The 22935-nt window shown below is 39.8% G+C and overlaps 1 protein-coding gene across 8 annotated transcripts in view; it reads right to left on the bottom strand.

The window, feature by feature from the left end:
* tnca (tenascin Ca) overlaps positions 1-22935 on the bottom strand; it is a 58816-nt gene that overhangs the window by 24716 nt on the left and 11165 nt on the right. For 7 of the 8 annotated variants that reach the window (XM_085280209.1, XM_085280208.1, XM_085280207.1 and 4 more), the window contains exons 2-10: positions 12609-12809; positions 5773-6334; positions 3956-5269; positions 3333-3596; positions 3126-3241; positions 2463-2616; positions 653-922; positions 271-456; positions 70-159 (exon numbers count right to left, since the gene is read on the bottom strand). In XM_085280209.1, coding sequence (XP_085136335.1) covers positions 70-159; positions 271-456; positions 653-922; positions 2463-2616; positions 3126-3241; positions 3333-3596; positions 3956-5269; positions 5773-6250 — 2872 coding nt within the window. In that variant the 5' untranslated portion in view covers positions 6251-6334; positions 12609-12809. Of the gene's footprint in view, positions 1-69; positions 160-270; positions 457-652; positions 923-2462; positions 2617-3125; positions 3242-3332; positions 3597-3955; positions 5270-5772; positions 6335-12608; positions 12924-22935 lie in introns of those variants that run through there. The other variant, XM_085280203.1, reaches the window with a different exon arrangement.

The raw sequence follows: 22935 nt of genomic DNA on the forward strand, positions 1-22935 counted from the left end.
TCTGTCTGTGTGTTTATGAAGCGGTGTGAAGGAGGAGTGTTTGGACAGCTGTTCAGCAGTGTCTCTCACCAGTTGCTGCGTTTGTGGTAGCTGGGAGGCTTTCTCTCTCATTCTTCACAGCAGTCACTCCAATCCCGTACTCTGTACCTGGCTTTAGCCCTGCGGTGCAGAAAGACGGAAGCTAAATATCCATGTTGGGTGACAAATGCAATTCTGGATATTGCATGTGTGTGGTCAAGCTTAATTTGTATTAATCCATGTGATACTTACTGGTGATGGTAGCCTGTGTGCTATCGCCTGGTCCTCGCTTGAACACTTCCTCACCATGAATTTCCCCAGAGATGGGACTATATTTTACCCGATAGCTGCTAATATCAGCTTCACTGTTGGTCCACTCCAGGGTGATGCTGTTGTCTGTCTGGGACACAGTCTGAAGGTTCGTGGGGGCATCCAGTGCTTACATAAACAGAGTTTCTTTCATTAATTATGTAATGACTTGACACTTGTTGACCTACAATCATACAATAACCTTAAATACATACTAATACAACATTAGACTGCTCTAGTTTGTGGTGTACAAATGCATAGAAGTCTCAAAATATAACAATACAGTGAACCAAAACAGAAAATACAGTTATTATCACAAGACAACCTGTAGTGAATGTGGCAGTGACAGGGTCACTGGTGATGTCTCCACTCCTGGAAATGAGCGACACTGTGTACTCGGTGTCTGGCCTCAGACCATCAATGCTATACTGCTTGTCTGGGGGGGATATATCCACACGATTTTCATCTGAAGGGTCAGAGCTGGGCATGTAAAACATGGTGATTCCATCCATGGGAGCCACTGGCTGAGACCAGCTGATCAGAGCCGAGGAGTCCGTAATATCCTTCACCTCCACCTGCTGAGGGCTATCAATCTCTAGATTGGGCAATTTGGTAAGAGAAGGAAAGTTGGATGAGATATAGAGGGGAGAAAAGATGCATGAAGAAACGTGATGTCATCTAACCACAACAGAGGTACTGATTCACTGAAAGACAAAAAATGTGAAGAGTGGTAATTGTCCTAGAAACTGATGCATCCAGGGGTTCTTTTTTTCTAGCTTAATATTCAAACATAATAACTTATTTGTAATCAATGTAAGCTGTATATTTGGCTCTATTTAGCTAATTTTGCTAATCATGCTAACCTAAGCTGTTGAGTATGGTGAACACTTTTGCTAAAAATCAGCAAGTTAGCACTGTCAGTGCAAAAATATTAAGTATCACTGCTGGTTTCCACTTTGGTTATCCTGAAGATTAAAGGTATTTCGGCATCATAAAGTCATAGAAGATGCTAATACATGTAGCTTGCTAACCAAGCAACTGCTTAGGGTTTCAAATATGTTCATGTTTGGCTAAAAAAACAGCACCAAATCGGTAACATCAATACCAATTCATGGCACCGCAAGCTATGTCCATCTCTTCTAGTGTCATCTTGCAAGCTAAAAAGTACCTTTCCAAAAAGTTATGTCTACCTTTGGTGTCAATAAGAAGAGAAATGTCTCTAACAAAGATTTAATCAGTCTCTGTATGTGTAATTCATTATCTAAAAATACACAATACAAATTCACAAAGAAAACCTGGATAAAGAGATGTTAATCGTTGTTTTGTTTGTACGTGTTTAAACATAAAATACATCTTGCATAACTCAACTTGGATATCAACCACCACAACAGGAAAAGTCATTATGAAACATAATGTGATTCCCTTTAAGTCTGACGTCATGTCACTACCTGACAAATCTCCTGTGTTAACATGTGGAGGAGACATTTTTCCTCCATATTTTGGATCCATGCTAAAAAAGGACCACTGGGGGTACAAGGGTATGAAAAGTTTAACCTCGCTTCTATCATTCCTCTGTGTCGACTTTCAGCCTATACAAATAAATGACATCAGAAACAAAACGGTGTGATACCCAGAGAGTCCATCAACACAGTCCTGTTAACTAAATGATTTTTCCATGCTCAAAGGAAGTTGTCTGGCTTGACGTGCCATATTGATGGCGTAAGGAACTGGAACCATTTCATAACTTAATGTATGGAGTAACTCGGCAATAAAAGTTTCAACGAGACAAGGACGAGAGCTAAGAGCAAAAGATTTATTGGAAGAGGAGAAAAAAACAACTATGACATGGATATGCTATGCTCAGCTTCAATTAGTTTGAGTTATTACTCTTTACCCTGAATCTGTTAGATGGACTATGGAGAGCCACCTGGGATTTCTTCTTGTAGTTCTTCTTTTCTTTCTTCACTCTAGCTCACATTGCAGACACAGTCAAAGTGCAAAAGTACTAATAGCTGCCACATAGTGCAGGAAAATTAAAATCTTCTCTGACTCTAATGTGATGATTATGGTCGAGAGTTGATGATAGGCAGCCATAAACTGCATGACTGTAAATATTCTGTGTGCAGGAAACTCACTGGTAGTGAATGTTTGGGTTGTTTGGGGTCCTCTGGTGTTGTTCTTGATGATATTGATGGAGACTTCATACTCCTGTCCTGGTCCAAGCCCTGATTGGAAGAATTGGTTCTGAGAGGGTGGAAGGGTGCTTGAAACTTTTCCATTTTCTTCTTTCTGTAAAAGTTACATAATATGCAAATCAAGTTAAAGTAGAAAATTTACATTAAACTTGACTGCTGTGAGAAAATCAGCTTTTGGCATTAAAACATGGTGTCTCTGTTTTAGCATTTTCATTACCGTTTAGGTTATGCTATGTTTAGTGTACCGCAGGCAGTATATTTCTTCATGCAAGGCACAAAAAGGCAGGAGCAGGAGCTTGAAGGTCAGAAAAGGACAACACATTTTAAGGCTACAGAATATTAAAAGGACTTATCAGCTGACACATTCATTCCTTTTCGAAGAGTTGGTTGGATTTTGCCTTGGTATCTCAGCAGCAGTTTTAGCCACAGTTCTATAACATCCCTCACTTTTCCATATGTCAAAGCAAATTTAATGGTTACCACTAAAATAAATCCTTGTATTGCTGAGACTTTCAATAAGCTGTCGTAGCTTATCACCTCTGACTTTTCCCCTGATGGTTAATAAAATGCAGGCAAGTCCTCAGCAGAGATGGGGAGACTCACCATGTTGCGGAAATAGATCTCCCAGCCATCAAAGGGGATGTCCAGCTCGTCCCAAATGACCTCGACTGAGGTCTCTCTTACTGATTTGAATCTTAGCCCTTCTGGCTGCGGAAGGTCTAGGGGGGACAGAGAGAGAATTAATAAATGTCTAGTATCTTTTTCTAACCATATTCACAGCAAATGAACACAGAAACAAATATGGCATACCTGTGGCCACCCGTGCACTCACAGGGATGCTCCTTTTGTTACTCAGAACAGCGTAGACATTAATCAGATACTCAAGACCAGGCTCAAGCTCTTTAACAGTTGCAGCAGTTTTGTCTCCAGACACAGTGAACTCTTGGAGAAGACCGCCAGGAATTGTGGGCACATATGTGACGAGGTACTCTGTGACCAGCATCTCATTGTTCCAGGACAGGCCGACAGTCTCACTGGTGACCTCCCCAACAGTTAGGTCCTTTGGAGGAGATACTGGAAAAAATCAAGAAAAAAAAACAGCTGAGGGTGTTGTATTAGACATTTTCTCAGGCCCTCAAGTCAGTGAATATCAACCACGTAGAGCTAATGCAAACTCCAGACACACATCTGGTTGTGGTGTGAAGAACTGCCAAAAAAGCACAAACCGAGTACAGACAAGGGCAGCACAAAAACCGAAACCCTCTTTTATATTCACCAGAATAGTTTCTTTCAAGAAGAGTGGTGAGTGAATTTTGAGAACGGAAGGAAATTACATCACTCTGCATTTGCTTTTATGGTGCACTTAGTTAACACATGGAAACTTTCTAAAATTGTGAACTGTCAAATCCTTTTTTTTGTCTAGAGACTCTTACCTTGTGAGCAGTCTTCTCCGATGTATCCCTCATCGCAGACACACTGACCGTTCACGCAGTGCCCTTTGTCCTGGCAGTTGTTGATGCAGCTCATCATTGCACAGCTTTCTCCTTCATATCCGATCTCACACATGCATCTTCCGTCGACACAACGCCCCCTGTTGTTGCAGTTATCTGGACAGGTGAGCACGGAGCAATCGTCTCCCGAATAGCCTTCATGACAAATGCACTCTCCGTCAACACAGTAACCGCGGGTCAGGCAGTCGTTGGGACAAGCTCTCTGACTGCAGTCTTCTCCTGCAAACCCTTCGTCACAGACACACTGACCATTGATGCACCGGCCATGGTTCCTACAGTTGTTGGGGCAGCTCAATTCACTGCAGTCCTCACCAGTGAAGCCTGCGTGGCATAAACAACGCCCCTCGGAGCACTCTCCACGGCCGTAGCAGTTTGAAGGGCATGTGCGGATGCTGCAGTCCTCACCAGCGAAGCCTTCCTCGCATACGCATTGACCATTGAGACAGCGCCCCCTGTGCAAGCAGCTGTTTGGACAGGACAGCTCGGAGCAATCGTCTCCCTGGAAGCCAACATCACACGCACACTGTCCATTTATGCACTGGCCTCTGTTGTTACAGTTGTTCAGACATGCCAACTGGCTACAATCTTCACCCTGATACCCTGTGTCACAGATGCACATCCCACTGAAGCAGGTTCCTCTACCGTTACAGTCATTCAGGCAGGTGAGCTGACTGCAGTCTTCTCCACTGTAGCCAGCTGTGCAGACGCACTGGCCATCGACACAGAAACCATTACCACGGCAGTTGTTCGGACAGATGCGCTCTCCACAGTCTTCACCGGCAAATCCTTCATCGCAGTAGCAAGTTCCATTCAGACAGCGTCCACGGTCGTAGCAGTCTTTGGGGCAGATAAGCTCAGAGCAGTCAAAGCCAGTCCACGGTTCATCACACACACAGTCTCCGTCATCACAGCGCCCACGGCCTAGGCAGTTATTGAGGCACTTGCTCTGAGAACAATCTTCGCCAAAGAAACCATCCGTACAGACGCAAACGCCACCCACGCACTGGCCGTGCACGCTGCAGTCCACAGAGCAGGCCTCAAATGAGCAGTCTTCTCCAGCGAAGCCTTTAAAGCACTTGCACTTTCCATCCACACAGTGGCCTCGGTCCCGACAGTTCTTTGGGCACTCGGGTTCGGTGCAGTTGGGTCCCTTCCAGCCAGGCTCACATATGCAGCCACAGGTTTCAGCGCTGAAGTTTCCATGACCATTACAGTAAGGTTTTGTTCCCACTTCACCTTTAAAAAAAATGCAGCATAACAATGACAAATGCAGTCAGCTTGACATTTGGAGAAAGCATGCTTTTTTGACTTTCTTGTTGAGAGTTGGCAGTGAAGAAAGACTTTTCTGTATGCTATGAAGAGCCAACAGATGCATAAGCGAATGTGTATTTCCTAAAATGCCAAACTATTCCGGCTTATTTTAGCAGCTACTGTTTTCTTGCTTTCATTGGTACTGACAAAACTTTATGTAATCCCTTACTGATCCAAAAAATAACAAAAAAACATGCAAAGTTAATAGATGAGCTGGTGTCCTCTACTGTACAGCTAAAATTACACCCCCACGTTAAATTCCAAAGAACTCTCAGCAGATGAAGGGAACAGATGTGACTCATGAACGAGACTTGTGGGGTTACAAAGCACTTTTCATTGCAGGGTCTGATAAATAAAGGATTGTTTTACTTTGCTGGCTCTAACGGGCAAATGTGACTGACACAGCGTGATGGAAAAATTAGACCTACCTTTGACCTGAGCACTGCAGCAGGCCCCTTCACTGTGGCACTGATCCCTCAAAGCTGAAACTTCTCCCTCAAGCATCTCAAGCCGGCTCATGAGGGCTTTTAGACCGGGCAAGTGGTCGGTGCAACCGCAGGCCTGCCGAGGTATGTTGATGCGGTGAGTGAAGACAATCTGGTTCTCCCCGTCGAGCGTGTGCTCGGTCATGTGATGGCCTGAGGAGACTGGTGCATCTTTGGGATGAAGGTGCGTACTTTCTGTAGTGTCTAGGTCCACTGAGCACAAGGAACTTCCAGGAACATTAATGTTATAGACGTGGTTGAAAACCAAAGGATGATCTGCTCTCGGGAGGGTTATGTTTTGATCTTCAGGGGATGCCAAAGTCTGTCGTCGATGCCGTAGGATTTTTTTCACAAGCCCAGCATTTGATAAGGTGAGGCAAGTGATTAGGAGAACGCAGCCCAGAAGGCCTTGTGTACCCATGTTAGATGTGTAGCGCTTTATTAGTGAAATAAATATCCGTGCAAACCTCAGACAAAAGCTCAATCCTGGTTAACGGTGAATGTTCTGGAAAGACAGACAGATACATTGTTACAGCAATTTAGTATTTAATGCTTTGTAGCACAATTAATAAATATATGAGAAAACATCTGAAGAACCGTGTTATACCTGCTCTAATTACAACAAACCAGCAATTGAGATGAAATGTTAACGAATTGAAAGCCATCCACAACATTCAATGCCTCACAAAGTCTTTTAAAACAGTTTTTCATAATGCCTGTCTTTCATAACTATCAACTGTACATGCGAATAGGGTTTGGTGATTTGGTGTAAGTTGACTACATGTGACTAGTTTTGTCTTGTTTAGAGAAAGACAGAAGCTTGAGAGATGGAAATCAGTGCAACATGAACATTTAGGATATGACGCAGTTATTTTTTGGACTGTTTTTTCATCGTTTTTGCTTTGCTGGTGTTAAACAGTCAAAAATAAATATCCAATAAATGTAGTTTTTGATCATTTTTGATAATCTTGTACATAGTTTGCATAATATTTTATTAAAGCCCTGCTTTAAAAAAAAAACCCTATTATCAAATAATCCGCAGGTGTCCTGGTAAATCAACTTGCTTCACGGTGTTTGTGTAAATGTAAAAAATCTGCTGTTTTACTCAAAAAATTATAATCCCAATTCTCTAGTGTCCACATAAAATTAGGTATCTGGACACCAACAGCACTATAATTTATGGGAGTAAAATGACAAGCTTCTTCCTCAGCGTGGGAAAGCCCTCTTGGATTACTCAGTGATGAGTTTCCAAATGATCTAAGTTCACACGAGATACTGAAAATCAATAATAGCCCACAGTGGCCGACTCTTCCTCATTACTGGAAAAAATTCTTCCTTCGTGGAGTTTTATGATAGTTCAAAGCTGTGTTATTGTTGCTTAACTGCATTTGCAGGCTTTAGATTTTAAATTCCTTCACTCATCAGTCAATAATCATTGCATCCACAAATAGCCAGCAAATCAAGTCATCCAGATAGGCCCTCAGGTTCACACGCTTGTCTGCTGGCACACCTGGGAGGCAGCAAACAATACCTCTATAAAGAAGCTGCATTTCTGGCAGCACAGGAGGATTTTGTCCAGACTCTTTCATTGGTAGCAAACCTGCACATGCAAACCAGTGAAAAATTACTTCCAAAAATGCAGTTATGGACTTAAAAAGACATGTGGTGCACCTGGATTTATGTTCTCCCGAGAGTTTCTGGAAACTGTTTATTGACACAATGATCAGCTATCGCATAACGGAAAGTATCTTCAGAAAAGCTTCAGCTGAGCTTTTGCTGGATCTCAGGGTTGCCATGACTGCACATTCATATATTTATGACCAAGAAGTATTTTATCCTCTGAGACACAAAATCAAAACACCTGTGGCTGATCCTCATCCTCTTAAAGCAACACAAGAAAGCCTAGATATACATAAAACTACTTGCAGTAACACACACAAAAAAAATATTGAGACCTATACCAAGAACAAAATCTGCCTCACAATTTTGTAGAAAAATCTAAAGGTGGGTAACAGTAAAATATATAACCACCGGATTACCTTGACTCAAGATGTCATCTGAGCTCAGAAAAATTATAGTTCCTTGTTATTGCACATCAAGCGGTTCACTGTTAATGTGCGTGTTAACTTTGAGAGTAAAATATGAATATATTTCTTTTAAAATATGATGGACTCTCTACAGGTTGTGCTGAACCTTCCTGTGAGGAAGCACAAAGATTTTATATTTGGGAAGAACCAATAAAATAGAATAAGCTGGTAAAGGAATCAAGAGTTGTTGGCTTTCGTCAAGGACTTTTTGAAACAGTGAAAACAGTTTGAAAACTTTTGCAGTGATAGCTGAATGTTTCCCTTGTTTTTTATTGTTATACTTAGATGACAGGCAGCATGGCTATCTTTAAATCGCAATGGTCGCACGCAATACAAAGGCTGTAAAAATGTTGCTACTTCAGAGATATAGGTTTGAAGGTAGGGCTTTTTCATCGGTCCTCTTTCCTTTCCTTTATCATGACCACCTTTGACCTGACCTGGCTTCTGTCCCACACCCCCTGCCAGCATTTTCACTGTTCTTCATCTTACCTGTTTAAACGCCCATATAAAATCCCAGCTTAAGTTTTACGAGGCTCTCACACATCTGGTGAGCGGCAGGATAAAGGTAGGTTACGATTAAGGTTGTAAATCTGAACTCTTGGTCTTACAATGTGTTTGTGATCTACTTCTTGAAACCTTTACAACACATATCACTTGTAATTTACAGTCAGTCTGGCAAAAAAAAAAAAAATCTTCTTGATAATGCCCACAGGTAGCTCACTGTCACTAACATAACTGTACAATATGGACTTTTTGAAATAATAAGCAGAGGAATTCAACATATTTTTAAGAAAATACTGGCTGGTAACCCTTTTTCATTGTAAGACTAATTGAAGTTAATTAGTTGAATTAATAAATTGTTTTGATTCATTTCTTCTAACTGGGTGCACTTTTCCATGTTGCACAGAGCAGAAAAAACATTCTTAAAATAAGAGGTGCAAGCAAGGCACGCAGTGCTTGTGTAGCGAGATCTAAAAACAGACATCAATTAAAATGTCAAAGTTAAAGTGATCCTTCTCCTTTCATCTCAAACAACATTCTGTCGTTAAAGCTTCTGGCCTGTTTGCATTCATCCATCATATAGCTATAGTTGGCAATAGTCTCTGGAAGCAGGATTAACTCCGCTTGTGTCCAATTCCACAGGAATCTGTAGTGCACCTCAGTTTTTGCAAAGGTCTTCTTTCCATTATCAATCGCTTGAGCTTGTCAAGTTGGGAAATAACACCTTTTTCTGGTTGATGTGCGTTCATAGTCCTCCATCTGTCTCTAATGGGAGATTGATGGGAGCATAGTAGATAAGCTCTGAGATCAGCTAGCATCAGTGGGTTATGCGGTAATAGAAGTAGCATTAGAAATGACTTAGTGACTGCTTGGCCAATATGTATATATAATATATAGAAGAGTTAGAATACAGTGTGAAAATGTTTTTAATAACTCCATCAGCACGTTAACAAGAAACGCCTTGTTTTTGCTCCACTAGCATTTTAAAATTAGCATCTATGAGAAAAGTTTAACGAACAGTGTTCCTCATACACCACCTTTATTTTTCATTAATATTCTCAATTATTAATTAAATTAATTAAAATAATTGTTAATTGTTAATTAATTTTGAACAACCTGTTTATTTGTTTCTTTTTACATTAAATTTTTTTTTTAATATACTTTTTTCAAAATCAAGCTGTAAATCTGTGTTTGAGCTCATTAGCAGGTGTTTATTTACAAATACATGATCCTCCCAGGATCCTTTTGATTGCTGATTAAACAAAATATAAATTATTAACATAAGCTCAACCTAAAGCTTCTAAAGCAGTTATTATATATATTTATTAATCCATATAACATTGCTAAAAAAACACAATTTTCTGCAAAGTATTTTATTTTTAAAAATATGTACCGTTTTCCACTAATAGAGTTTTACATGTTGTGAGGTGTTTTCATTGTGTTTTATTGTTACTTGTACTGAAGGAATGGTTCTAAAAAATTCTACTGCACTAATAGTAAATAGTTTTTTAGCCAGGAAGGATTGCAGAAAACGTGCAGCAAGCTGCATGAGGCAGCTGTGAAAGTGCAAAAGGCTCTGACATGTCACTCATATATCAGTAATTGTAAATTATGTGCACATTAACACTAACTTAAATTTTACATTTTAAATTTCAGACTTGAAATAACTTCAAAGGCTTTTTAAAAAGATAACTGCCAGCACATTTTTTCTTTTTTGTAACTTTTCAAAACCAGCGGAAACTTTGTTTATATAAGTGTGACCTGATGTTTTTGTTAAACTACTGAGAACGGTAGTGCTTACAGTACAACGCCAAGAACACATCATTCAGAGAAGCCCTGGGGTTGACCAAGGACATCTCCTTTGACTATGGGACATGGGAAGACAATTTAGAGAGAAAATTGAAATAAATATAACCTGTTCACTAAGCTATAATCCAGTTCCCGTAGCTTTAGTATCCTTTCCCCATGCTGGCAGCTAAAAGGGAACTTTCCCACGTGGAAAAGAGAAACTGGGAATGTTGGCCCTGGGCTGATCACATCTGTTTTGCCTAGTCAAACTGAAATAAAGGCAATGAGGTTCTCGTCTTATGTCCATATAATAGCTCAACATTTGGCGAGCCAAAAGTGCTACTGCATGCAGATTTAATGCTAAACACAAGCAACCATTAACAGATTGTATGTGTAGCAAGTCTGGACACAGTCCGTATGGAAAACATTTGTGGTTGACAGCTTTGTGTCAGGATTCAGTCAGTGGTCAACAAGAAACGAGTGCATCCAGTTGTTCATCTGTGACAATGTAGAATGTAACATTTCTATTTTTTCCATACATTACAAAGTACAAAGCCCGATTCTCGACAGCATCAGAAACAGCTGGAAATCATCTCAGGAAAGGTAATTAGAGTAGTTAATGTAGCTGATACAGTAAGAGAAATAGCAGCACCTCATTAGCAGATTACAAAGTTTCCCACTGCAGCATGGCAGATATTATCCTGTGGGACCAAAAAGCAGTTTCACTGTGTCTGCAGGTGAGCCTGACTAGAATGCAGACTTTCAGCAATTTCAGTAGCAGTTACTCTGTCTCTGCAAAAATAAACATTTTTTAAAAAGTAATTTTTTTGATTTGCATGCTCTTAAATGCAGATATGTGTTTTGTTATATATGTTAATAAATGGAGGAAATACTATGCAAGTGTCTAAATGTGTCATTTTAAATTAGTTAATCTGCTGTGAGTGAGTGAAGCGTGGGCATTTTACTGTTGTGCATGTTACCAGCAGATATTTCCTCCATGAACAGGCACGAACAGAAACAACCATCTGTGTCGGTCCCGCTTATTAGCAACATACCTGATTTTAGACAGTGTGGGAGATTTACAGTGTTAAAGTCTCACACTCTGACACAGTCACAGGCCTGAAACAGAGCCTGCAGTTATGTGATAGAAAACATAGATTTATTGATGTGTTGTATAAATTAACTTGTTGACTTTTAACCTAAAAGAAGGAAAGACTTTCATTAAACCCAGTTCACTGCTCTAGCTAACCTTCAGCTGCTCGAATGAATCCTGAAACTTGACAAAGAAAGACAGAAAAAGAAACAGGAACCAAAATATAATTTACATAAACTAAAGAGGCATGAGTTATGACCCCTGACTCTGTGTGTCAAAGTCATGTAGAGGGGAACAGTGTCGTATGAGCCCTCTGGGAGCTCCGGCTATTAAACCAGCTGTCCCTTTGACACTGACACCTTTCTCACTCGGCTGCACACAATCATCCCAGGACACACGGCACATAGCAGAGAAAATACAAAAAAATACTCTCCTAAATAGCTATAGCTGTATATGATGGGAAACAATGTGCCTTCTAGGTATGAGCTGAAGTAGCGTGGGTGAGGGGGATAAAACTGCACATCAGAGGAACTGAATGATTATAATCTCATTCAGCTGAAATATTCCTTTCTGCTGAATGTGGACTGGAACTGGTGATTCAAACCACACAAAGGATGAAACAGAAGTTAAAACCACTGACTTTGACTTAAATTTCAATTAAGCATAGCTAATGGACTGAGTGGTTGAAGGATGTAATTTTTTGATTTCTCTTTACCCATGCTGGCAACGTCACTAGCATCGCCTATTTTTCCTTTCATTTAATCTCAGTGGTGGAAAAATGATGCACGATGAAGTCTGAACTGCATTGCCCAGAGTAATATGATGAATCATCAGGCTGCAAACCTCACCAGACACAGGGATATTTGTGCATTTTTTTGGCCCCGTGCAGAAACACACACTCACACACACACACACACACACACACACACAGCTGTTATTTTTATATTTTCTCCCAGTACTGATCTACAACCTGACAACATTTTTTGCAAGGGTCTCTTTTTGGCACAAAGTGCGCTGGCCATTCTACGGAGGCGATCAAAGCCTGGGATAACTCTTCCACATGTTCACTCCCACAGCAGTCAGTCATCACCGCTGCTCCCAGCACTGGCTGCTGTGTGAGTCTGACAGAGGAAGAAGTTGCAGTATACACCAAGAATGCACTTCCAATAAATAATAAGTGTGCCTTTTGGTTCTGTAGTATGCGTCACTCGTGCAAGTTGACTACTTTCACTTAAAAACAAAAGGAAATGAGAAAACTGACCTTTCAAATAACTGTTTACTCAGAGAAATTCATAAATAGATCTTCTTACCTGTTTTTTTTGTCACAAGCCCCCACGGGTAACATGAGGTGCTCCTCCGGGTCTTCACAAATTTAGTGAAGCCAAGAAAAAAGATGATGCTTCGCTCTGTTGTGTCACTGCTCCGTCATACAGCCTCTCCAGCAAGGTGGCAGCTCTGTCAGTCCAGCTCTTTATCCTCCCTCACAGTTCACAGCTCAGGCTGGGGTTCAGCTGAAAGAGGGAGTAAGTGAAAAGCGGGAGACAGGGAGTGAGAAAGAGAGAGAGAGAGAGCGAGAGAGAGTGAGAGAGAAAGAGTGGGAGGAAATGTCTTTTAAAGTGTGAGGAGTGTTTAGGTCAGACTCCCATTGCTTTAAACCTTAAATAGTCGTTTTCTCCCTCCCTTCACAGCCCCGTCTTCCCTCCCTCTGCTGTAACTGATGGATACAAGGGCTGGTCTGCTTCCTTTAAATGAGATGCCACTGTAGCCGGGAGTCATGACAGAGTGAGCGGTGCTTGTGGTTGTGTAGGGAAATTAGAGGGGAAAGCCAGGCAATAAGAAGAAAGTGAAGGAAGACCGTAGACAGCAGACAGACAGTAGCTTTCAACTAGACTCACTTTGCAATAATGATTTATGATTTTCTCATACATCATTAAGGCTGCAAAAATAAATCCCAATCTTTGCTCAGCATGCTCAAACTGTCATTTCATGTTACCCCTCCATCGTCAGTCTCCACTTATTTCCATGCTTCACTCTAATCCTCCTTGAAATACAAGTCTTTCTCCAGCTCTGTTAGAGTATTAAACCAAAGATGAGAAAAATCAACAAAATACATGATTTCTGATTAAATACTTTCGGTATCTATCCAATTATATAATAAAGGTGATGGATAAAAGTCAAAATGAAACAGTGGAGGAAATCTCTTAAAGGAAGTGTTTTGCTACCATACACATATATTTCATATGAAGTCATTCATTTAACACATTTAACTGAATAGGTGAGAAACAAACATGTGTTAATGGAATTCATCTTGTATCTTGCAGTCACCACAGACAGGAATGCAATAACTGCAAGACTATAAATATATAAATATAATATAAACTATATAAATACTAAATAAGTGAAGCCCAGGGAGAGAAAAAGCAATGTGCCAGCATATGGAAGCAGCTTCCACAGTTTAATCTTAATATGATTAGATGAGGATAAGGGAAGAATCGGCTTAAATCTTTTAAGTGAGTCCGTGGGACTGTTAAGATATACAGTTTGCAGTCTGTTGTGAGTGGAACCTTTGAATGATAATGTTCTGAGTTTCTACTTGGACACATTCTGTGAAGACATGACAGAAATGGGTTACATCATACAAAGACTAAATTATTTAAAGGTTTTATTAGCAGCATGGCTGTAGGGATAGCTCACTGATACATTAGTCATGTCAGTCCAAAACAAAATATTGTATCTCAGTGATTATTGCTACTGCTGTTATTCCGACTCTAAACACCTCCACTATTGAGATTGGAGATTCTTTGACTTTCTATCAAACAGTTATGCTTTGGCAGCATCATTGTTTCACTATATGCCTAAATACGAACCCGTACCAGTCCATGAGTCGTTTGGTAACGGGCTGTGAGAGTTGAGGCACGGGTGTGAAATTTATGTTTTTTATGATTTGTATCATTTTAAAAAAAAAATCATTTTTCATTTACTCGGTTTCCCTGGATTTTCCCCCTGTGTTATGTATAAATCTTCTCTTTTTTGGGTACTAGTACTGGTTTTATTTTGTTGTATTTATCTGCGACACTTTAAAGGCCAGAAAATATTGTCGGACATAAACCAGTCCGTGGCGCAAAAAAGCTTGGGGACCGCTGGTCTACACAACACTAAGCAGCACTTGAGGTCAGTGAGCTTTGAAATATATCTGTGCACAGTCAAGATCACGCATCTTTTAAATCCTACAAAGTGTATAAGAAAATGGTACTTAGGCTTGACTTTTGTAAACACTTTCCTAATGTCTTCACTCAGTAGCACCCATTATAGAATTTCTTTTTATGTTTCATTCTGAGTTTCAGAAAGACGTATCCGTAGGCTGCACAATTCATTTAAAATTTTAGCCACAATCACAGTTTTGCATTCCCACAATGAAAAGGCGATTTCCAAACAATATCTGAAATAGCCAGTGCAATCATTTTCCACTCGTCCAGTAAACACAGTGAGTGATAAGTACTCACTGGCAAAGCCTGTGCTGTAGGAAACACATTGCGGCGCAAATAAAGAGGCATCTCACAGGTGTTGAGTGCTTTGCTACGATTTTTTATTCACATCCATCATATAGGCTCAATTAATAGAGTGAAAGACTCTATTTTCCTGTAAGAAGACACACTTAAACTAGGTGAATGAACATGAAGACTCCTTTACAGGGACGTAGCACACTATAAAAATGAAAGCACTGTTTTCATGAGAACATGCAAAACTGTCAGAATCACCACAAAGACAGTGTCGTCTGCATATTTGAGAAGTGTCATGTTCTCCATGTTACAGGTTATATCGTTTGTGTTAATTGAGAATTAAAAAAAAAACACAAAACAGTTAGTGTGGATGAATGATAAATGGACTGATTCTTATGTAGCTCTTTCTACTCTCCCAGAGTACTCAAAGCACTCTATACTACGTGTCACATTCACCCAATCACACAAGCACTTTCTTCTAAGATTTCTAACATTCATACACAGATGGATGCATCAGAGAGCAACTTAGGGTTAGTACCATGCCCAAGGGTACTTGGCATGCAGACTGGAGGAGCCAGGATCAAACCACAAACCTTCCGATCAGTAAATGACCTGCTCCACCGCCTGAGCTACAGCCAAGGAAGTAAATGGTTGATGGAGGCTCAATATCTGAGCAGTGGAGATTAACATCACTGTCTGCTACCTTTTTTCCTTCTTTTGTTTTTGTCTCTTGCCTGTCTTGACATAGACATTGTCATACTATTTCACATATAATGCAATAGCTGAAGTAACACAAAAAGAAAGGAATAAATAAACATAGTAAAGAGTCCCAAGAACAAGAGGAGCCTGTAGAGATTCTATGCAGGAGTTCTTGTGAAAGCAAAATGTGTTTGGCACCACCGTGCATTCAGATCGCAATTCTGATTGCAAACCTGCCAGACGGCACGGGATTCAAAAAAGGGGAAGAAAGGAAAAACACTTTCTGTCTGCTCATAGGATACCAGTTCTTTGTGAGTCTCTGCATGCTAGCAAGAAGCTAGTCATTAACCCTCCTGCCATCCTTTAAAAAACTCACACCCATCACCCTAGGGACCATTCTCAGCCACGCCATAAAAAGACCATATATCCATATTTTATTCCACTTTAAATTAGCCAACCTTGTAAAACTACTTCTCCCTGAAATATTCATGTAAAGTTTTAATTATATTTTCGTTGTTTTAACCCTTCAAATCCCAGTGTTATTACATGAGCGCCCTGTGTTATAAGCCCCAAAAACCAAAAAACGAAACTAAATATTTCCACAAAAAACCAGTTGAAGTAATATGTGATTGTCATTATAAGTAGGCCTTTAGATGGACCAAAGATTGGCACCAACATACATTTTGACCTGCCATTATTTTTTTTGCATTTTTTTTGCAATTTAAAAATTAAAACTTCAAGGCCCTGAGTCTTCATTGACATCCAAGAAAAGAAGAAAAAATAAAATCATATGATGATAATTTGGGGTTGAAAAATAGCGTTTATAATGGAAGTCAATGGGCAGAAAATGGTCCCCAGGGTGATGGGTGTGGGGATTTCTGCTGCTCAGCCATTTTAGGCTGATTTAAGGAATTCACACTGGAATATTAACATTGACAGGTAAAAACTATCCTGTGGCAAGTTTGGTTATATTCCACTGAACACAGTGGAAATGGCAGCCATTTAACACATAGCAGTGGCACAAAAAGGTCCCAAGAAGGCAGGAAGGTTAATAACTGAGAGTTGTGTTAAAGCCGAGTGTCTGCCAATCCTAGACCAGCAGTCAGATATTCAACGGGTAGCAAATGAGTTTGAAGGTTTGAAGCATTGCAGCCTCAATTTTACCCACAATTCAGTCCCCAAAGTCATCTTTGAGTCATAGAGTCACCTCAAGACGTTTTACTGTGCAAGTTAAATATCCTACAAATAAAAAAATGAAAAATCTAAATTTTGCAGATAAATTTTATATAAATTATATTTAAAAAATATGAAGGATGTTAGAGTCTGTTGATCCAGGTTCACCTCATCTTCTTTGTTACTGTGTTTAAATGAGATACTAGACTCATATTGATGTACAATAACATTTGGATAAATTATTTTTTTCATTGCAACTCAACATTGCTGCTTTTTCGTGTATAAATGAATTGTTGATTTGTGAGGCTTTTTTTTGCTTTTCTTACAACAGTGCAATACTATTACAGCTCCATATGGTGTTTACATTTCTGAACAAAATGTTAAATGTGATTTGAAACAGACATCTGCATTCTCCAAGCAAAACAAAACAAAATCCAGTCGATAAAGGTAGGTCTGGCTTTGTTGCTGAGAAGAAAAGGGAACCTCAGAGGGTTCAGTTAATGGACTAAAACCATAAACCCGGATTATTACAATGGCACAAAGTAGATTTGTCACTTTTCATTGCAGGACAGTCTGACAAGGAACAAGAAGACATGTCTGGACTTCAAGATCCTGTGATGCAAGGAAATATTTACATGTTCAACAGGAAGTTTAAATATATGCTGAAGAGAGTCCACTCACAGCCTGAGGAGAAACTCAATAAATCTATCAGCATTCATAAAATTAAATCTTCTCCCAAGCATAAAAAGGCCCCAGGGATTTGGTCTGAAGGGGAACCGTGCAGATGGACAAAATGTCTGTGGAATGAAGTAAATAGTTGACACTGTGGTCCCCTTTAATTTAAGACTGCACATGTGTTTCACATGTTCTACACACTGCAATACGGCTCATTTGGATCAGGCACAAACCATTTAACGTTTGGTAGCCGCTGCTACGGAAACTATAAACAAATGTCCGTTATGATTGCAACTGAAGAATGTCTGCCACCAATGGATCAAAACAGTTAAACAACCATGTCTCCGACTTCCAAGACGCCAACACAGCAGCTCTGTGAGGCTGTACTTAGGACCAGCTGTGCTTTGACTTAATGTTAATGTCAGCAGGCCAACACGTAATAACAATAATGCTCGTAATAACAATGCAAGGATGCTAATGTTTAGCAGGCACATAAAGTTCATCACTTCAGGTTATCATGTTAACAGTTGCTTACTCAAAGCATATTTGGCTTCTTTTTACTAGCTTAACCTAAATCAGTTAAAAATAAGCCAAGAGATCATCAAATGAATTTGTCCTCACAGTAACAATTATGATTTATCAGTAACAAACTTCATATTTGTTCTCTCAGAACCACAAATGGGAATCTCATGGTGGCTCAAAGAGAAAGGTCAGGGACCACAGTCACTAAATCACCCACTGAGGTCCAACCACAGCTGTTTATTGCAGTGCTTCCAAAGGTTTTTCAGTCTGGACTAACCAACTGACGGACAAGAGAACTGTCACCACAACAGCCACACCTACACAGCTTTAAATTATGCACGGCCATAACAACTCACAACATCATCACTTTGGTCAAATTATAGTATAGACGACACTAAGAACATGCTCTGAGCTTTAAGTAAATGTTCAGAATTCAGCTTAAAATTAAGGTTAAAAAAACAAATGAACAGCAGCTTACATGCACAGAAAGCATCCTGTGATTACTGGCTGAAGTACATAAAAACACTGGTTCCATGACAGAACAATAATCTGGTGTGATTTTGATTAATGCTATCATTTCTTTATTCAAAAAAGCCAAAACTATACAAGCTTCAGCTTCTCGGTTCAACTCATAAGATTAAATAAGTTTTGTTTTGGCATTGGTGGGTTTTTACATTTTTATGAGCTCTTCTGATTAACAAAAGCCGTCAGTCCTTAAGTGCCACATTTGCTGTGTGACAATAACATATTATCATTGTGTCCTTTGTGTGTGGCCTCCGACAAAACACACATCTAACTTTCTTTAGTATTATCAGCCGAAGAGTTAATTATAAAGATAATATTAACAATTACTATCTGGCTTTAGCTCATTAAATTTATGGTTCCTTTATTTCTCCTAGCATTACAAGATATGACTGGATGGGAGTTTTTTTTATGTATTATTATCTCTTCTTCAAATGACATGTTTTTTTCCTGCTTTAAGAAGTCACCAAAGACTAAACATTCATACTGACACGCTGCTCGGTCCAGTTCTCTATAATCTAAACAATGAAACTGGCATAAAGAGAAGCAAAATGTTTCCTGTCCCACCTTAAGACAGCGATGTAATCGCTGTCTTATGAACTGATTCCTCTGTCTTACCTAAAAGGAATCAGTTCATAATTCTTAACTTGGAAACTGTAAAGATAAAACTACCATTAGCATTAAATTGGATCATATCGTAAAATGAACAACAAAGCAAATAAATGGTTAAGGAGTCACAATTTAAAACTGAAAGTGGACTACAGTGTGTCAAAATAATGCCATGATTAATTAAGTACTTTTTCTTTATGCAGTTATGCAGTGCAGTCGAAGAGCAGCATTTTCCTGATTTTACTAGCTAGCCTTAAACTCAGGCCAGTCACGCTACCAGTAAAGTTCAGCCTGAACCCCTACAGTCAGGGTCTGATTCACCACTGACTAAGATTAATGAGCAGTCCTCATTAGTGGTTCTTTCTAATTGCCTTGTTCCACTTTTGGAATATAGTTTATGCTGGATACCTTTGCTAATAAGGACACTATAATTTCAAAGTATAGACCAACCAAGAACAGACTTAGTCTGTTGACCTGACAAAGCCCCACATGTATATTTACACCTCACACAAATCCCTAAGTTTAATAGAAGTTGAAAAAACACCAAAAATAGATTCAACTATTCCAGAATTATTGCACTCAACATTTAAAGCCCTCTATCACTTTGTATCTATTCTAAACATTCTTATCAAAAAATTCTCTGATTCACTGAGACAAAAAACTAAACAAAACAATGTAACACGTTTAGTAGTGGTTTGTGAGATGATTGAGAGAATAGAATAGCCTTTATTGTCATTGTACAGAGTACAACGAAATTGGAGTGCCACTCCCTTGGTGCAAGTTTCAATAATAAATATAAATGTAAAATATAAAAAGTACAAAAAAAACAATTGTAAGTACTCAAACAATAGTATGTACAATATATACAGGATAGCAGCATTAATATAATGACAGTATGAATAGCAGCATAATATAATGACAGTGACGGTATGGAATAGGTTAAATTGTTTTTGTGCTTATTTACTACGGTGATAGCTCTGGGAAAGAAGCTATCCCTGAATCTGTTTGTCCTGGTTTTATGTGACCTGTACCGTCGGCCTGACTGTAATAGTTCAAACAGTTGGTTGCTGGGGTGAGAGTGGTCCTTGATGATATTGCCAGCTCTGCTGAGGTACCGAGAGTTTGCAGTGACCTCCAGGCTGGGCAGAGAGCAGCCAGTGATCTTCTGGGCTGTGTTGATGACCCTCTGCAGTTCTTTCCTGTCTGCAGCTGAGCACCCTGCATACCATGTTGTTATGCCGTACGTTAGGATGCTCTCTATGGTGGCTCTGTAAAATGTCACCAGCAGCCTCTCCTCCAGGTTGTTCCTCCTGAGCACTCTCAGAAAGTGGAGACGCTGCTGGGCCTTTTTAACCACCGCTGTAGTATTTGCAGTCCAGGAGAGGTCATCAGATATCTGCACGCCCAGAAACCTCATGGAGCGTACCCTCTCCACACAGCTCCCGTGAATGTAAAGTGGGGCCGGGTCTGCTCTGCCCTTCCTGAAGTCCAAGATAAGTTCTTTAGTTTTCGTGGTGTTCAGTTGGAGGTTGTTAACTGAACACCACTCAGTCAGTCTGTTGACCTCATCTCTGTAGTCCGACTCATCCCCCCTTGAGATGAGTCCAACCACTGTGGTGTCATCCGCGAACTTTATGATGGTGTTTGAGAGATGGGTAGGGGAGCAGTCGGATGTGTAGAGCGTAAACAGGAGGGGACTCAAAACACATCCTTGTGGAGACCCGGTGCTGAGTGTGATGGTGCTGGACCGGTGGGGGCCGAGTCTGACAGACTGTGGTCTATAGAGGCTATAAAATGTTGAAATTGAGATACTGTGAGCCTACAAGTGGAATAATAAACAGCAAACACTGAAATAGTGCAATAAACAGCTCAGGCTGACACTGACTCTGAGCATCCCGTGGCTCTGTGGGCTGGAGATGTCCGTGGTCTCATCTTTTGGTCTTCCAAAGTCTTGTTTTTTTTAATCTATTTTAGCTGCGATGTTAGGAAGTCTTCTTGTTTAAGGCCTCCTTACGGAACAAAATAATCTAGAACATTTTATACTCTTTGTGATTCAGGTTGTTGCCAGTTTCAGTGTTTATGCTCTGTTACCAAGTTAAAGTCTAATATTCTGCTGAGTCGTATCTGTTTATCTAGACATCGGATTGTAAGGTTTTTTTCCAGAGGGGGTTTCCCGGATTTATAATCAACAAACTGTCAGTAACTCGTAAACATAGTGACATAGGGAAGCTTACTCTTTGATGACCTCATTAGTTTTATGATCCGCTATAACTCTTGCAGCCCAGTGACATTTGCAGGAAACATTTAATAAGCTCCATCTGCCATCAATTTATTTCATGACAACAGCTGGTTCATTCATGGCTAATATCAGAAGAATGACTTGGGAATTTCTAAGGTGAAATAATTGCAGTTAGGTGCTTGTAACAGCAGATGAACTGCAGGAAAAGGTAAATGCTGTTGGTTTGCAGCTCTAAAATTAAGCATCTAAAGACATAAAAACACTGTTTAATATTGCATCCTGTATTTATTATCATTATTATTATTATTATTATTATTATTATTATTATTATTATTATTATTATTATTATTATTATTATTATTATTATTATTATTATTATTATTAACACTGATGACAAGAGTGACAAGCCTCTATAAAAGATCCGTCCTCATGTGGCCACTGGATTCTCTACCGGCCATGTGCAGACAGTAAGCAGACCAGAGGTGTCAAAGCTCACATAAACATGAACTAATATGGCTCTGAAGGCATTACTAACCTCTTTTAGGTCACTCCTGAGGCTTGCCACAACATCTGCTGAGAGCAGCTTTAACTGACACTAAACTGACAGGCTGGATGGAGATCACCTCCCTTTGTTGTCTCATTGTAATAGCTCTAATGAGCTTCTGCTCCTCACAGATTAGAGGATCTGCAGGCCCAGACATTAGCGTAGTTGAAGGATTAATGACATGGGTCATTGATATGTCCTGAATGTACCAGCTGTGTTTGTCTGTGTGGAGCTGGTGCTTAATCAACCTCAGGGTCTGATAGGCTTACTGAGATCGGTGACCAGTCAGTCATCACTGCCGTTGTTGCAGTTATGATGAAATTACTAATCAATCCCTTTTCATCAAAGCAGTATTATTAAGTCAGATCACAGTGATACACAGTATCGATCCTCGGGCTGAGCTACAGGAGACTACAAGAAAAAATGAATTTCATAAAACAGTGGATACATATGCACATGTATGTAGCATTTGTTACACTGTCAAAAGAAATTAACTGTCAGCATCCCATATATTGTTATGTACAAAAATTATATTACACGACATCACACATAATTAGATCGCCTGGCAACTGCTTAGCAACCCAAAAATTATCATCTTCTTTTAATATTTACTACTTTGATGGCTGACATGGTTTTTGTTGGGTTTTGTTGGCTATCTTAACTTAATCATTATTCTTTCTTGTGGTTTTCGTGTTCATATTTTCCTTGATACTACATCTCTCCTTCATTTACGACAGGGTAGATGTTGCTCAGCAGGTAGCGCATGTCATCTCCTCATTGGAAGGTTGGTGGTTTGAGTCCTGGCATGCCAACTAACTCTTGGGCAAGATACCAAACCCCGAAGTGCTTATTGAAGTGAAACAAAGTGCTCTGAATGAATCAAGTAGTGCTTCCCACTTTTCTTTGTCTCCGTGCTGTGATTAAGGTTTCGGTGTTTCTCGTCCCTCTGATTCCATAATTGTTTCCACTGGTGTCTGTTTCCTGTCCCTTTCTGCCCTGTGTTTGATTGTACTTACCGAAGGCCCCTAAAACCCGGTCCCCGTGTGTGTGTCTGTGTGTGTGTTTATAAGTTTGTGTGTGGTCTTGTCCCTTATCAGTTGTCAGATTAGCTGTTTGTTCTCCGTGTGTCTACCTCTCATGCCTCTTTGTTTACT

The sequence above is a fragment of the Mchenga conophoros genome, linkage group LG7 (assembly GCF_057382185.1).
Source record: "Mchenga conophoros isolate Kocher_MC1m ecotype Shallow Benthic linkage group LG7, M_conophoros_male_GT1.1, whole genome shotgun sequence".
Lineage (NCBI taxonomy): Eukaryota > Metazoa > Chordata > Actinopteri > Cichliformes > Cichlidae > Mchenga > Mchenga conophoros.